Consider the following 16,566-nt stretch of genomic DNA (forward strand, 5'->3'; position numbering starts at 1 on the left):
TGTAGAATCGTGAGGCGCAAGACCAGTGGACTTAGGATCACTGGCCGCACGCGTCCGGTGGGGGCAGGATTACTGAGTGTATTTTCAGCGAGTGCAGAATCAGGAAGGTTATGTTCAGCGGGTGCCGGGTCGGTAGGGTGCATCGAACCAGCGGGGTCGCTGGGGCCAGCTGGTTCAGAACCATTGCGTACGCGTGGTCGCGAGCGCGGTATCGGTGGGTGCAGCGAAGCGCGGGCCGCACACCCGCCTCAGGTGTCACTAAGTACACCATCCGCGGCTACGCACTGACTCCGCCAGTCGGTGACACTGCTGGGGGGCGGTATCGCGACCAGCGGTCGGGTTTCTTATTCAGTTGGGGGAGGGTGACTCCAGTCCCCCAACCCCCTGTGAGAAGAATGTCGCCAAATCCGGGGAAAACCTATTTGTTGGCACATTTGCGGGGTACGTTTCGTCATCTCCTTCTGCGAAACAATGTTCGCCGGATCGCGACGCTCGAAAGGTTGGCGGGGTTGGAGCAGTCTTTCTGTTTTTAGCCCGCGGTCGCCGGGGCGGGAGAGGGAGGTAAAAGGGGCACTGCCCTACGAGTTTCAGGAATATTTTTCGAACATGCCGGTGCGGTTCGCAAAATGTTCAGCACCAGAGAAGCAGTCAATTTGAAACTTCTGTGGAGACACCTTTTGGATGCTGCTTGCGTCGTTGAGTTACGATGCCATCAGGGAAAGTTCGCAAGCCGTTTTCGTCTCAGGCTGTTGTAAGTCACACTCACTTTGATTGTTTTCGGTTGCTTTTGTGCAATTTGTTAATTGGTTCGACTGTATGCCAGACGGGGTCATTCACATCATACAAGGTCACACCTGGTCCTCATTAGAGGTCATGTCAAGTCAACTTACTGCGTTTGAGCGTCGATTCAATACGTCTATCTGAAATTAAAAAGTCGGTATAACTGACAGATTTTCGAACCAGATACTTCTGTACATCGTGCGAGCAGTAACGTAAAATATAAAATCGGATGAGGCTACTTGCCCTTGACCGGCCATGGCACTGACATGATCTAGCCTTGGGCCTTGACCTTTCTAGCCAACTCTCCTATCCCTCAACAGCTACCATGTCTGGAGTGGGAAATTACCAATTCCAGTTTGGTTTTCCGATCGGACGATTGGATCCAGAAATACCAGCGGTTGCATTCCACACGGGAGCAACACGGGAGCATCCCATGCGGCTGCTGGTGGCGTCACGCCTCGTATCGAGGTGTGCCAAGCATTTGTTTACGGGGTGGCACAGCTGAGCGACTTACCTCAGAGCTCGGTCTGTCACCTCTCCCGCTAACTAGCTGCCCTGCTGTGCCATCTCACCGGCTTAGTGCCTATTCTCAAGCGCGTTCGGCGTTACTGTGGAAGTAAGTTATGGTAATCGGCCGGCTTTACAACTCGGGATACATTGATGACAGGGTTGACAACAAACGTCGGGCTATTTATGTGGGCTTATACGGTGAGGCTGCCCGCCCAGCGGTGTTGTATATCGCTGCATCTTACCCGAGTGCTGACCCGGAACGCTTTCACCATGCTGTTTTGAAGTGGCCGCTACCTGTTCACAAACGCATGCAAATCACCCCGAAATATTTATCCGTGGTGTAGCTATGAGGGATTGCAGTCGACACGGGTACATTGATATATTCCGTACGGGAGCATAAATAATGTGTCCTCGAAGAAGGCCGCGTGAAGTGGTGTCGTGGTTCATCGGATGCGCGGACGAACGTTCCTGCGCGCCGAGAGCGGTACTACCACCGATGTGATTGTTTATTAGCTCAGGGTTTAATGAACAGGTTCTGTTTGCGTTGAATATCGTAACCAAGCCTTGCTTGAAAAGCGGTCAACGCAGTTATCATATCAGGCCATGCAGAAGTGTCGGTAATGTGGCGTAATCCGGTTAAAGGAGCTGATCTTGCGTAAACATCGATGTTACCGGGCGCTTATTTTCTGAACCGCACTCAATTTATCATTTACGCAGCTGTGAACTCAAGATGTTCGGAGGAAGGATTTGTTAAGACCTAACCTTTCGCTAGAGCTCACTTTAGCATGCATACGTAGTTGCCTGGCATCAGCAGACAAAGTGCAGCTCAATTTTTCCTTAACGCGCAATATTAGTTTACCCAGCATATTTGGTGTTTGAAGTATACTGAGGTCAGCAGGCAAACATACTGAATCATTAATAAAACCAAACGATGAAAGCTCATGTTCTGCGTGTTTAAATTTGTAGCACAGCTGTTCCATGACTTTTAAGCGCATATGCAAGCATTGTCGTGACGCAAACCGTCCCGTGCAATCCGCTTGAAACGGTGTTGCATGCAACAGAGCATAGCTCATGTTTATGAAACACAACCCAAAAATATCTAACTGCGGATAACTGGTGCGCTTGTGGGTTACGAGCCTGTGCTCGATGATGAACGCAGCCGAACCACGTAGTGACGCTGAGCGTCTCACTGATCCAGCAGCGTCGGGCGCAGCTGCACGGACTGCGGTGCTGGGGGCCGTCGACAGAACTCTCCCCGCCGCCAAGCGCCGACCTGGGCACTAGCCGGCCGCAGCCTTGCCGTGCCGCGTGGGCGGCCGGCGTATCGGGACCTCCTCCGGGTGGCATAACAAAACGGCTGGCTCGGGGCCGTGTACTACCTGTGGCCTTCGATCGACTGTGCCTGTTGAACCGTGCCCCTGGCCGGCGCTGGCGACCGCCCGCAGCCCTGTTCCACCAGTCCCGCTGCCTTTCGTTGCCATCGTTCCACGAGTCCCATTGCCGTCCCGTTGCCGTCGTTCCTGGAGTCTGTTCCGTCCCGTTGTCGTTGTTTTCATGAGTCCCGTTGCCATCCCGCTGCCGTCCCGTTGCCGTCCCGTTGCCGTCGTTCAGTGAGTCCCGTTTCGTCGTTCCGCAAATCCTGTTGCCGTACTGTTGCCCGCGTTCCACTAGCCCCGTTGCTGTTCCGTGGGTCCCGGCTGTCGGCACCGCTTCGTCCCTGTCGCATGCATCGAGTGACCGCCATCGACGGCGCCTGCGCCGACAGCAACTGAAAGGCAGGCCTGTCCGCGGCGCAGGTTGCCGATGGACCTGAACTGCGGTCCGGCACCGCCGCCGGACGGCGCCGTAGCGTCATATCAGTGCTCATGACGCACCATGCAATGCCGCTGGCCTCGCGCGGCTTCCGCTCATGAGAAGTTTTCCATCGGTCTGAATAAGAACTCGGCTCCACGACTGTGTGAGATCACCATACTAATGGACATACGACTGTGTGAGATCACCATACGAATGGACATACGACTGTGTGAGATCACCATACGAATGGACATACGACTGTGTGAGATCACCATACGAATGTGTCAAGTGGACATGCTACAACTGTTCTCAACGACAAGCGCGCAGGGCAGAACAGGATAGGATAGGACGGGACACCCATGCATTGGCTACGTGGACTACTTCGGCGTGGAGCGCCGCCCAATGTGAACTGCCGCGGCGACCAGTCCGCTTCTTGCTGACATGGGTCTCAGCAGGACCGCCAGTCTCCTCGGACAACATCTCATGCTTGGACAGAAGTTGTGCGCGCCCAGTTTTACCAGCCGCGTTCATAAAAAGGGCTGCCATCTCGTCCGGCGCGGATCGCAGCTCAACCTGCTCCCCCGGCAGGTGCTATGTCGCAGCGCAACATCCGCGTGTCATGACACCGTGTCGGATCACAGCTCCGTCTGCGCTCCCGGCCGGTCACGCCGCAGCTGCCACGCCGCAGCGCAGCATGCGCGTGTCATGACGCCGTGTCAGCGTCAGTCTATCCGCCTATGGGTGGTGGTGGTGCGTGGGCTCGCGCCGCACGGCCCCAGGGTCCGGTTCGGCTGCCAGGGGCGTGCCGTGCCGTGCCGCCTCGATGTGACGTGCTTGGGCACGTGCGTCCGCGGCGAGCAGGCGGGTCACACCGCCATTCGCCGGGCAGTCCCGGCGGCGGCAGCGACAGCAGCTAGTGAGCGGCGGCAGCAGCCGGTGAGCGACGACAGCCGGTAGCGACAAGATAGCGGCAGGAAGAAGGCAGCGACGAGAGAGCAGCGGGCTAGAGGTGCCGACCCACAGGCGGCTCGCATCCCGACCCTCCCGTGCCACGACCACTGGCCAGCCGCCGTGTCGAGATTCGGGGACTGCAGCACGAGTTCGGCGTGCAGTAGCCATGCGAGGAGCCCGATCATGAGGCCCTGGCATGCTGGCCAAACCAGTGGCAGACGGGCGATGGCCGTCAGGATGTAGGACAGCTAGCAACAGGCGGTATTTGCATGCAGAGCTAACGAGAGACCAAGGCCGTCATGATGCTCGCGAGATACGTGCTCGCATAAACAGCCACCATGTGGTTTTCTGTCAGCGAGTCGAGTCAGAAATGGCGCATCTTGGAAGGAGACCCTCGGGCACTTGTCAACAACTGTCGGAGAGGGTCGGCTGCTGCGGTGAGCGGCGCCACGTCGGCTGTGGAGACCCTCGGGCACTTGTCAACAACCGTCGGAGAGGGTCGGCTGCTGCGGTGAGCGGCGCCACGTCGGCTGTGGAGACCCTCGGGCACTTGTCAACAACCGTCGGAGATGGTCGGCTGCCGCGGTGGGCGGCGCCACGTCGGCTGTGGAGACCCTCGGGCACTTGTCAACAACCGTCGGAGAGGGTCGGCTACTGCGGTGGGCGGCGCCACGTCGGCTACTCTCGCCACCAAGGAAGGTCATCAGCCGTTCGAACGAAAAAGGCCGATTAATTTATGCCGGATTTTACGTATACATGAGGCCAAGCGCAGCTTATGCACGACATCAAATGTTCTAACCGGCGAACAGACTTCAACAGCAGAACAGACTTAAATGGATTTGCCATCACGCGGCTGCATGCAAAACAGCTCGGGTTTCGGTCCAACAGCAGTGTCAGTCGACGACCACAACCGAGGCTCGGTGCAGCAGTTCGCGAGCTGCTACTGCATGTTGTCGCAACACCAGGTCCAGGTTTGATCCCTGGCCGGCAGCAGGGGCCCCAGCTGGCTCGCGTCGACTGAGCGTGCTGCTGCGTGACGGCTTTCAGGTCATTTGGCAAATGACGCCAAAACAGGATCGGCACGTGGGATGGTAAATGCGACGAAAATAAAGGGTGGATATGGCGGTACATAAACAGCATAGATGGAAGGATCTGCGAGGTTGTATTCACGTGCTGCAGGCATCACACACACCGCGCGCCCACACACACACACATGCGCGCACACACACACATGCGCGCCCGCGCGCGCATGTGTGTGTGTGTGTGAGTGTGTGAGTGTGTGTGTGTGTGTGTGTGTGTGTGTGTGTGTGTGTGTGTGTGTGTGTGTGTGTGTGTGTGTGTGTGTGTGTGTGTGTGTGTGTGTGTGCGTGGACGCACACACACACACACACACACACACACACACACACACACACACACACACACACACACACACACACACCATTTCCGTGACCGTCTGACCCGCGGGACTGTGTGAGCACAATCCTAGGCTTTATAGCCGTGGTGGACTAGAACCTGGGTCTTCCTTGGTCTGGAGAATGATGTCAGACGCAGTATCCAGTGGCCCTGGGTGCGATTGCCAGAACTGGCGCGTTGTTTGACCCGGCCGACATGGAAAGGTCAGCTTAAAACGGCCAATGATAGTCAACCGAGGCCCGGGGCCCTTGCAGCCCTGCGGTCGTGCCGTAGCATTTTGTGACGCGCAAAACCCTCCGCTGTCATGCCTGGTGAGAGGGCGGAGACAAACTTGTCTGTTCAAAAGGACGGCACAACTTGGTAGTTGCGTTAGTGGAAACGCAGCAAGCTATGCTTAGCAGACACTTTAAGTCTGAAGCGTGGCCATTGCAGACCGTTTAGAACAGACTCACGAAAAATGTAACCTAGTAGTGGTCAGATCACCTCCCACATTATCGGACCGGTTTGCTTAGCCTGGCATGGTTCGGGTCGATTCGACTTCCTCCAAACCGGACCGAAGCCGGAGCCAGAGGCGGACCCAGAGCCGGGAGCCGGAACCGGAGCCGGAGTCGGGGCCGGAGTCGGGGCCGGGGCCGGTGCCGGAGCCGGAGCCGGAGCCGGAGCCGGAGCCGGAGCCGGAGCCGGAGCCGGAGCCGGAGCCGGAGCCGGAGCCGGAACCAGAGCCGGAGCCGGAACCGGAGCCGGAACCAGAGTCGGAGTAGGAGTCGGAGCCGGAGCCGGAGCCGAAGCCGGCGCCGGAGCCGGAGCCGGAGCCTGAGCCGGAGCCGGAGCCGGAGCCGCGGCGGGGCCGGAGGTGAAGTCAGAGCCGGAGCCGGAGCCGCGGCCGGGGCCGGAGGTGAAGTCAGAGCCGGAGCCGGAGCCGCGGCCGGGGCCGGAGGTGAAGTCAGAGCCGGAGCGGATGCTACTCCGGCGGCTGCGCTCAACCAAAGCCCGGCCTTGGCGGCGGCTTTCACTCCATCGCTGTACCCCATGTGGGTCACCGGTCATCGACCTGACCGAGACGTGGCGTCTATCGGAGGCGGCGACTGCGGCTGCTGCCCGGGCGTTCGTGCTGAGACTTGACCCAGGGCGTTTGCTGGGGCCCCCGGCTCGAGCCTTTGCTTGGCCGGGGCCTCCGCTCGTCCTGAGACTTGGCCCGGGCGTCTGTCGGGGCCGCCGGTTCGAGACTTGGCTTGGCCCGGACGCGGCGGCCATCGGTCAACGGGAGTCGCGGCCGAACAGGCCCCTCGTGACGCACAGCGCACCGCCTGCCCCCACAGCCTGGCCCCCGCTCAGCGCACCGCCTGCCCCCACAGCCTGGCCCCCGCTCAGCGCACCGCCTGCCCCCACAGCCTGGCCCCCGCTCAGCGCCGAACGCTCACAGAGCTTTCTCTCTCTCTCTCTCTCTCTCTCTCTCTCTCTCTCTCTCTCTCTCTCTCTCTCTCTCTCTCTCTCTCTCTCTCTCTCTCAGAACGCTCTCAGAGCACGCTGCAGGACTTCACTCGTGAATCTGATGCCGGTGCAAGTTGGTTATTGTTCGGTCGCGGCCGTAGGCTTTAGCATTTCACATGTCTCGGTGTGCAACACGTGTTCGCTTTTTTGTATATAACGCAGAATAGCGATTCAGAGGTCAACGCTCAGTACCTAGATAAGACCAGTGCAGCCTCTTCGTTTCGACGCATAAGCAGCGTATCAGTGTCTCGGTATCAGCGGGAGGCCCAACGCGGTAGGCCACGCGGATCAGCACTACAAGAAGCACCACATTCAATTGATTCGTCAGTCCGTTGGCTTGATGGTTGCTGCGTTCGACGCCAGCGACGAGCCTTGGCGGTCCTCGTCAAATAGCGGCTCCAGGCACGCCGACCGATGCGCCGACGTGGACCGGCCCGGAGCACGTCTAAGACTCTGGTGTTCATTTTCTGTCCCAGCGTACACTGCCGTTCTTGTTCCCATCACGGGACCTACATTCGAGAATGAGGGCCGCCCCCCGCGCCGCCTTGTTTTTCGCTCTCCGCCAATCTGTGGTGCTCGACGCCGGCCCGGCTCGGTGATCGCGGCCTTCTATCTGGTCAGACGGTCATGTGAGGTAGCGACGCTTGATAACGCCGGTCGAGCTGCCGGACCGGCGGCGGGCGTGCCACACTCGTGATCTTGCGCCGCCGCCGCTCAGTCGCTGTCTGGCGTTGTCTGAGCGCTGTCCGGCCGCCCCGTCGCAGTCACTGCCATGGCTGACAAGGAGGAGCCGGTTACCAGGCCGTTCAAAAAGGTACGGTTCGTAGTGGGAGGCGTGCGCGGCGCGGGGAATGTGCCCGCGGTGTCGCTCGGCTCTGGACACTCGTGCGTGTATGGCGAGCGAGCCGGATCTGTGCTGGTGGCGGCACCGAGAGCGGGACGCTTGTTCGGCTGCAGAATGGCTCTGTGTGCCGGGAACGCCTCTGCGTGTCTCGTCCGCCCGCGCCCGGAGCTGGGCTGACACGAGCTGTCGCTCGACCGAGGCTGAGCTGACACGAGCCGTGGCTCGACCGGAGCTGAACTGACACGAGCTGCCGCTGGACCGGAGATGGGCTGACACGAGCTGCCGCTCGACCGAGGCTGAGCTGACACGAGCCGTGGCTCGACCGGAGCTGAACTGACACGAGCTGCCGCTGGACCGGAGCTAAGCTGACACGAGCTGTCGCTCGACCGGAGCTGATCTGACGCGAACTGCCGCTCTATCAGAGCTATGCTGACACAAAGTGCCGCTCGACCGGAGCTAGGCTAACAGGAGCTGCCTCTCGAGCGGAGCTGGGCTGACACGAGCTGTCGCTCGACCGGAGTTGAACTGACATGAGCTGCCGCTCGACCGGAGCTGGGCTGACACGGGCTGCCGCTCGACCGGGCCGGCCCTGCTGCGGATGACCCGGAGAGACCCTCTTGCATCTCCGGAGGGCCTTGTTCAAGGCGCAACAGGGGTCTCCGGCACGGGCCCAGGGCACGGAGAACCCTGCTCTACCAGGGCACTGACGTGGTGTCCTCAGGTGCTTCCCTGCCACGGGTCATACTTGACCGGGCCCTCCAATAAATTTTTGTAGCTCTTAAGGTCGCCCCTTTCATGTGTCGTTGGAGTAATGCCATCCTCTCAGGTTTCTGGGTACGGGGCCGGACATTCCAGAGGCACACAACGCTACACTCTCACTTCCTGTCCCGCCTACCGCGGTCGGCAGGGCCATCCTCCCGCAGCGTGACTTGGCGGTTTGCCGGTTTCAATGCGGAGCAAAACAAAATTCCTCACGGCAGTCGGCTGTCAGGAGAGCACATGCCCCGAGGGCGCATTGGCGTGTATGAACTACCGAGCGGCCGTAGACGTGGACACAGCAGCTGCCAACAAGGGGTGCCGGTAGAGCAGTGGTTAGCGCGTCTGTGCTCACCACTGCGCGTCTGGGAGACCAGAGGTACGGGGTTCGATTCCCCGCGGTGCCCGCCCTTCCTGCCAGGGCTGAGAGGCAGGCAACGCCATATAGCCTCAGCAGCTGAGTGCGCCTTAAAGCCCCAATGACACACAGCTGCCAACAACTTCAACATGGAACATATCTTAATGAGTGATTGGTCTCCTGCCAGTTACCAGTTATGGATGCCTGTGCTGTTTGTCACTTGGTGCTCACTTCTCGTGAGTAACAGTTTATAAGCATTTCTAAATTTGTGCAAATCCCAATTAAAACAGCACAAGTAATTGGACATTGATTCATGTGAAATGGCTTTTGTCAAATTATAGTTTACTTTCGATATGTATGAACTACTGGAAACTCAGTGGGGTCATTCAACGAAAGTCACTTGAAAGTACACCTGACTCCCACGCACAATGCGCGCTTTCCATGCCAGCAACGGGTAAACGTTCTCTGTTAGCGGTGGACCTTAAGTCCATCCTCTTCTTACGCGAGGTAGCACAGAATATACGCTATATGCCGTCCGGGCGAAACGAGTGACCTGGCTTGGCGGCGTCGAAACCTGCTATCGCAAACGTGCCCGGGCGTCAGCTCAGCTCGCCGGGGTCGATGGCTGGGCGTTGCACTGTCGCCTCTGCGCTTGTGCGTTGCAGCGCAATCTTCCTGAGAATCGTGAGTTGCCCGGCTCGGAGAGCCGCGTGACTCGCGGCTGGGACTGCGCTGCCTGCAGGTGCGAGTCACGTCTTAGCAAACGACGATAACACCACTACCTCCCCTCTGAACGTACACAAACACAAGGCAGCCTCTCCTGGAAACGCGTCCGGTCTTCCCACCCATCATCTCAACACTCACATACACACTCACACATACACATGCGCACACAACTCGTCTCTCCCGGCATCTCGTCTCGGTTTTTCCAGCTCTCTAGTCATCTAGGCTTGCCCGGCCTCGACCACACCTGTCCGCTGATTAGAAAACACAAGCCGGGCGGGTTGTGCATGATCCACAGCCGAGCGGTTACACAATGAGTGGGCCATTTTTCATTCGGACTGACCGCGGCTGGCAAGTCTCAAAACAGCAAGACGCTTATTGGGCACCAGAAAATCACATGTTTTGATGCACACCGCGAACCTTTCCTTGCCAACCTTGGCGCACAATGGCATTCCATTTCCAATAAAGGGAGTATGCTGTTTGAATCACCGGCTGATTGTTGATGTTTTGCACCATTTCTCCTGCACAGGCATGCTCTGTCCCGCTCCCCCCCCCCCCCCTCTCTCTCTCTCTCTCTCTCTCTCTCTCTCTCTCTCTCTCTCTCTCTCTCTCTCTCTCTCTCTCTCTCTCTCTCTCTCTCTCTCTCTCTCTCTCTCTCTCTCTCTCTCTCTGCCCCTGCACTTTTGCTTTCTTCCCCCATGTGTCTTCTATCTGATCTCTATCGCTGTTTATTGCGTTCACGTAACATTTCTAGCAACATGGCCACACACACAACAACAAAAAATCGCCCCACTCATGTGCGGGGTCGCGGCGCGGACACGCGTGCTGGCATTTGATGTCCAATTCGTATTTATCAGTGCGTCAACGCAGGGCGGCTTTTCTTGCTCTGAAGTGTCCGAATGGTCGCGCTGGTATCCAATGCCGCTCTTAGCTTGTTTTCGGCTCTTAAGAGCGCGTTTGACCTTGTGCTGTGGGGAGGGGTATCTCAGGCCCGGGCGATTGCGCCGCCCGCTGGAGGGCACAATCGCCGGATTCAGATTTGCCATGATGAGTGCCTATCGGCATCCCCACGTCGTTGACTGTCACGTGCCTCGATAACAGGCTAGGTCAAGGTCAAGGGCCACGCGGAAGACGACCGTAGTTATGGTGTTTTCCATCCGTTTTCTCTCGCGGTTCAAATATGCACTTGCTTTTGCTTGACGTGCACTCAACTCCCAAGTCTTCTTGCTTTTCTCAGAAAATATTATGATCAGCAGCGTTGTACCTTTTTGCCTCTTTGCACTTCGTACCCATTTAACACATTTGTTCATTGACGGGTGGTGTCTTTTTTAATTGAACTGCTCAACAACACACCGCTGCTTCCTGGTTGCTGTCCCGCCAACTGCAAGTGCTTACCTCACCGTCGAGGTCCTCGCTCCCCTCTCCCCACTCCTCCCCCATGGGCCAGTGACCAGCGCCGTGTCTGACCCAGCGTCCCCTGTCGCTGCAGCCGTACCACCGATATGCGGCCGACAATGACGCCATGGACGAGATGGAGAACATGTTCCGCGCGCCGGAGGAGCGCACCGACTTCGCCTCCCTCGTCACCGAGGAGACTGAGGTCAAGCCGGCCAAGCGCTTCTCCGAGGATGACTTCCAAGGTACGGCCGCGCCCCACCCCTCACGCCCGCAACGGTGTTGTGTTGACCTGATGGGACCGTACCCGACGAGCGGTGGCCACCGGCCTATGTCTTTCCCTTCGGCGGCTTGGCATGCGCCCCGACCAGTTGGCCTTGTCTTGCGGTGGCCGTCGCCTCCTCGCCACAAACAGCTCGGGTGTCGCGCTCGGAAGGTGTCGCTTCTGTGTGGCGTCTCTTTTGTGTGGGACTTTAGCCACGTTAACAGGCATGGTCTAGACGTTACATCCGGGCACACGGGAGAGCCTCCTGCACGCTATGTGGCCTTTCCCGTGACCATAGCGGTAATTTATCCAGCATGTTCGCTGGAACTAGTCCTCTAGTCAGGACGCTAGTCGCATAGTCCGGTCTCAACGACGAATGCCAGGATGTACATACGTTGTTTGTGACTACGGTAGGCGGTTAACTTGCCATATTCAGTGCGCCGTTCGCTCTTCCTCTCCCTGCAGACGATCGACATACCCACTGGGTATTCCCCACCCGACCCGAACCGCCACCCATGCTTATGTTAAAGCTCGGCGCTGGCGCATAATCAGGTGTGCGTCATGCGAGCTACGGGCGATACTGCTCTGGCAGCGAACCATGCGGACTGCTTATCCGAACTGTCAAGAACGTCTGCCTCTTCCGGGAATGTCACCCGACAAGGCGCCGGTGCGAGTGACGCGAGGGTGCTCGACTGTCTTTCCCCGGGCTTGTCAGCAGTGAACATCACATGTGTATCTGCCGGGCTCTTGGCCGGACTGGATACAAATGTTGCACGAGTCGTCTTCTTGGTCGGACTGTCTCTGCAACGCTGCTTATAAGACGTACCTACGTACAACACCGGCGGTCGTCACGACTCGGCCGAGCGGGCCGGCCTCACGAGATGACCAACGTGGCCGACGCGCGCCGAAGTCACGTATCTCACCAGACCCCACCGACTGCTTGGAGGGCCCCTGACCGTGCTATTGGACGGCCGGAGGGCAGCACGTGTCTACCACCGACGCGACCGGGGATTCCTGCCAAGCGACGCCGCGGACGAGGCCTGAGACGCAAGCCTGGGACAGGGTCTCCGACAGCCGGCTGAGGTATGCACGGTGGCCCACACGACAACCCGGCGGGGCATGGAGAGATGCCTCCGCCCCGGCCAAGGCGAGGTGATCTGGTCGGAGCGAGGTGGTCTGGCCGGAGCAGCTCACAGAAATGAAAGAGAAGATGTGAGAATACCTCAGCACTTTCCCAAGTCGTCGCTTGCTTCGGTGAGATGACCAGCCGCCTGGAAGAGCGCTTGGTTGTCGGCCGTCGCCGCAGTCACTCGCTGCGTTCGTCGGTCCGGAGAGACGGCCGACGGGCCGCTCTCACTGTAGCTGGTGAGCGCCGTGTGACGGTGTGACGGCGCCCACGGGCCGCTCTCACTGTAATCCGGTGAGCGCGTCTGCAGAGGTGGCGTCCCGACGGGCCGGCGCGGCTCCGGTGACATACGTGGCGACCTCGGCTCGGCTGTCACGTGACGCGGCGAGCCATGACGGCGCGGGCGGGCCGGGCCGGGTCAGCGCGTCCCCCGCTGCCCCGGAAGCGGCCGTGGCTGGCTGAGGCCCCGGCCGGCGCTGGTCACAAGACGGTGCCGACTGTGCCGGTGGCGGTCACAAGACGGTGCCGACTGTGCCGGCGCTGGTCACAAGACGGTGCCGACTGTGCCGGTGGCGGTCACAAGACGGTACCGACTGTGCCGGCGGCGGTCACAAGACGGTGCCGACTGTGCCGGCGCTGGTCACAAGACGGTGCCGACTGTGCCGGTGGCGGTCACAAGACGGTGCCGACTGTGCCGGCGGCGGTCACAAGACGGTGCCGACTGTGCCGGCGGCGGTCACAAGACGGTGCCGACTGTGCCGGCGGCGGTCACAAGACGGTGCCGACTGTGCCGGCGGCGGTCACAAGACGGTGCCGACTGTGCCGGCGCTGGTCACAAGACGGTGCCGACTGTGCCGGCGGCGGTCACAAGACGGTGCCGACTGTGCCGGCGCTGGTCACAAGACGGCGCCGACTGTGCCGGCGCTGGTCACAAGACGGTGCCGACTGTGCCGGCGGCGGTCACAAGACGGCGCGGAATGTGTCTGAGCTGCGCTGGTGAACCGTGCGCCTAGCCTCGCGCACGTCTTGATGACTGCTAGGGGCACGCAGCGCGAGGGAGGGGAGGACATGTGTCCAGGACAAACACGAACACAGAGGGGGACCGGTTCACATTACGGCCACAGAGGAGCACCGAGTATTGGGCCCGGTGCGAGGCACCTTCGTGCCAAATCAGTGGTAGTCCAGGGGTAGCCACAGGGCTGTAGTGCCCAAGGTAACGGTCCGATGCGTGGGCGAGATGCGACACGTGCGCAGATGCGGCAGCATGTGTTCGCGAGCCGTCTGCACCGCTTTTAAAATAGCATGACACGGTTATTCAGCGTCATGGGACGCCTTCGGGCACATTATTTATAGCGCAAGCAGTTTCAACGAAGTACGGTAAGGCCCGAGGCTTGCAGCCGGCTGCTGGTTTGCTGCACGGGCCGCTGACGTCGTGTTCGGTGTTGGAAGAGTCTCGAATGTAAAGTTCGCGCTGCCGCCGGGGGACGGACACGACTCTGGTCGTGACGTGTTCACCCTCTCTCCAGCAAGCCATCCGAGCCGTCGTCAGCCCGCCCTCGGTCGGGGCGCTCCGCTGTCCGCCTGGGCTGGGTTGATCCGGGGCCAGCCCGTCCTCGATAGGGGCGCTCCGCTGTCCGCCTGGGCTGGGTTGATCCGGGGCCAGCCCGTCCTCGATAGGGGCGCTCCGCTGTCCGCCGGGGCTGGGTTGATCGGGGGCCAGCCCGTCCTCGATCGGGGCGCTCCGCTGTCCGCCTGGGCTGGGTTGATCCGGGGCCAGCCCGTCCTCGGTCGGGGCGCTCTGCTGTCAGCCTGGGCTGGGTTGACCCGCGGCCAGCCCGTCCTCGGTAGTTCAAACAAATCGATTATCTACTCGTAATGATACGATACTTGTGAATTCGTAAGATTCTAGAAATCAGATAAGGTAAATAATGAAGAAGTTGACCGATTCCTTCAGCATCTTTACCTACATTTCAACAGCGCAAGGCTATGAATTTTCTCACAATCATCAAAATTACAGGATTGCACTTCACCCCATTTCCCCAAATGACATAAACACCTGGTCTTCATCTTTCAGGGTATTCTCTGGATTGACGACATGTTACTGCGGGCACGGCCGGGTTGCTTCCCCAAAGAGCCTTATGAGCCAAAACTATGAGTTGTTCCAGTTCTCTGCCGTTCAGTACAATCCGTTTGCCCTGCTCGAAGCTCTGTTTGCGGGAGACTGAGGAGTGAGTCAGAGTTTGCAGACTGAGGACTGAGTCAGATGACTGGCTGTGTCGGCTGGCTCGGCCTTGCGTAGAGGCTTTCACGGGTAGCAATCCGCCAGCTACCCATGGGGTTGTGTCCATGCCTACCCGCTACCCATGGGGTTGTGTCGCTGCCTACCCGCTACCCATGGGGCTCTGTCGCTGCCTACCCGCTACCCATCACAAACCGGTTGAACGCACCCGCTCCCCATCCGCTTTCATGTCACCAGTACTTAAGTTCTAAATTGTGGAAGAGTTGCCGTACAGTTTGCACAAAATCTTACTCTTTAGCGTTGATAACTGCAAAAGTAGCGTGAACAGAGCTGCTTGTGGGTAAAAGAAGCGCGCGCAAGCAACAATTTGTAATATTTCTTAATGTATCTACCCGAAATTTTGTAGATATTTTACCCAACCCCGCACCCAGTCATAATTTTTCTCAAATTTGTACTCTGTGTTGCCGTTGTTTTTTGTTTGCTTGCGTCTTAATCCCCTTATATATTTTCACTCTGTTTACGCTGGGCATCTTGATCTCGTATTTCTTTCAGAAATAAACAGTTTTTAAGGTCGTTTCATATAATGCAATGCAATAGTTGTACGGACTGCAACACGTGGGCACATGACCCAAAACAGCTTGGATGTAAGCCAACTTGGTTAAGAATTGTGCTTTGAGCTCAAGTCTCTGATGAATATAAATAATCGGTGGCACTAAGTGCTTTATTGTCCGAACATCTGTTCCGCGCAAGAACGTATGAGCTGTACCTGCACCGTGACTGGCTGCAGAGGGCGGGCAGGAGGGGGGGGGGGGGGACGGTACTCAGCCTACCGTGAGAGCCACTGGGATGGCGGGCTTGATTAACACGCGCCCGGGTGGGGGTGGGGCAAATTGAACCCCCGAAGGTTTTTCCAGAATGGTTTCCCAACGGCGCGGCGTAGCCGCGCCAAATTTAGCAGAACTTTAGATAATGGAATAGCGGATCGTTTGGTATCACAAATTTAGGTGTACCTTGTCAGGTCGCTGACCTATGGCAGGTCAAAGTTAGGCCATGGTTTCAGCGAAGACAATTTCTAGAGAATCTTTTAATCCGATCCAACAACGGAGTGTTAGACGAAGCCATGCATCTCTGAGATGCTTTCTTAGGCAACACAACAGAGGAAAGGGAAAATTACATTGACCTAAGGTCAAGTATATAGGTCACACCAAGGTCAAAACCAATCTTTTTTGTTACCCAGGGACTTGCTGTATGAGATAGTTTCTGGTGCTCATTTCGAATTTATTGATAGCAGGGACCGCATTATACATCTTTAATGGAATTTTTAGAGGTCAGAATGGGTCATTGACCTAAAATGATCCAGGTCAACATTTTGTTTTAGGAGCATACTGCCTAGCGTAACCTTTGTCGCTTAGTCAAATGCAAAACTCAAAGCAATCTTGTATGATTTTGGTCACCTTGACCTTCAAAAGGTCAATCAAGGTCACTGACCTTGAATGAGCGTGTGACCTTTTGCTTAGAAACGGTTATCTAGGTTCTGGGGGTACTTTGAAAACCAACCTGAAGCCTGACTTGTTCGACCTTTTTGACCCGAAGGTCATGACCTAGGAACTTGAAAGTTTGACCTAAGTGAGTTTACGTACAGGTCAAGACACCCTGTAAATTTGGTGTTTTTAGCTTTCTTAGTTCCCGAGATCTCGGGGGGGTCAAATTGACCCCCACCCCCACCCGAACGAAAGGTATCTAGCCGGCCACCCGGGCGCGTGTTACCGCGGCCGCCCTGCCGTCCGACTGTGCCCCGTGGTCTGGTGACGGGTCAGGCTACCTGGCCGTCTCGGGTGGCGCTGATGCGGCGATTGTGCTCGGGCCGGGTCCGGCTGATATCCGCCTGCCGCTGTCCCGCGGCCCGGTGGTCAGGGTA

General features: G+C 58.1%; 1 protein-coding gene across 7 annotated transcripts in view; it reads left to right on the forward strand.

The window, feature by feature from the left end:
- The window catches only part of Ae2 (anion exchange protein Ae2), a 169,847-nt gene that overhangs the window by 131,646 nt on the left and 21,635 nt on the right, over nucleotides 1-16,566 (forward strand). For 6 of the 7 annotated variants that reach the window (XM_037229241.1, XM_037229242.1, XM_037229244.1 and 3 more), the window contains one exon: nucleotides 11,113-11,263. In XM_037229241.1, the coding sequence (XP_037085136.1) occupies nucleotides 11,113-11,263 (151 nt within the window). Of the gene's footprint in view, nucleotides 1-7,641; nucleotides 7,757-11,112; nucleotides 11,264-16,566 lie in introns of those variants that run through there. The other variant, XM_037229245.1, reaches the window with a different exon arrangement.

This window comes from Pollicipes pollicipes, unplaced genomic scaffold, assembly GCF_011947565.3.
Source record: "Pollicipes pollicipes isolate AB1234 unplaced genomic scaffold, Ppol_2.1 Scaffold_6138;HRSCAF=7277_pilon_pilon_pilon, whole genome shotgun sequence".
NCBI classification, from domain to species: domain Eukaryota; kingdom Metazoa; phylum Arthropoda; class Thecostraca; order Pollicipedomorpha; family Pollicipedidae; genus Pollicipes; species Pollicipes pollicipes.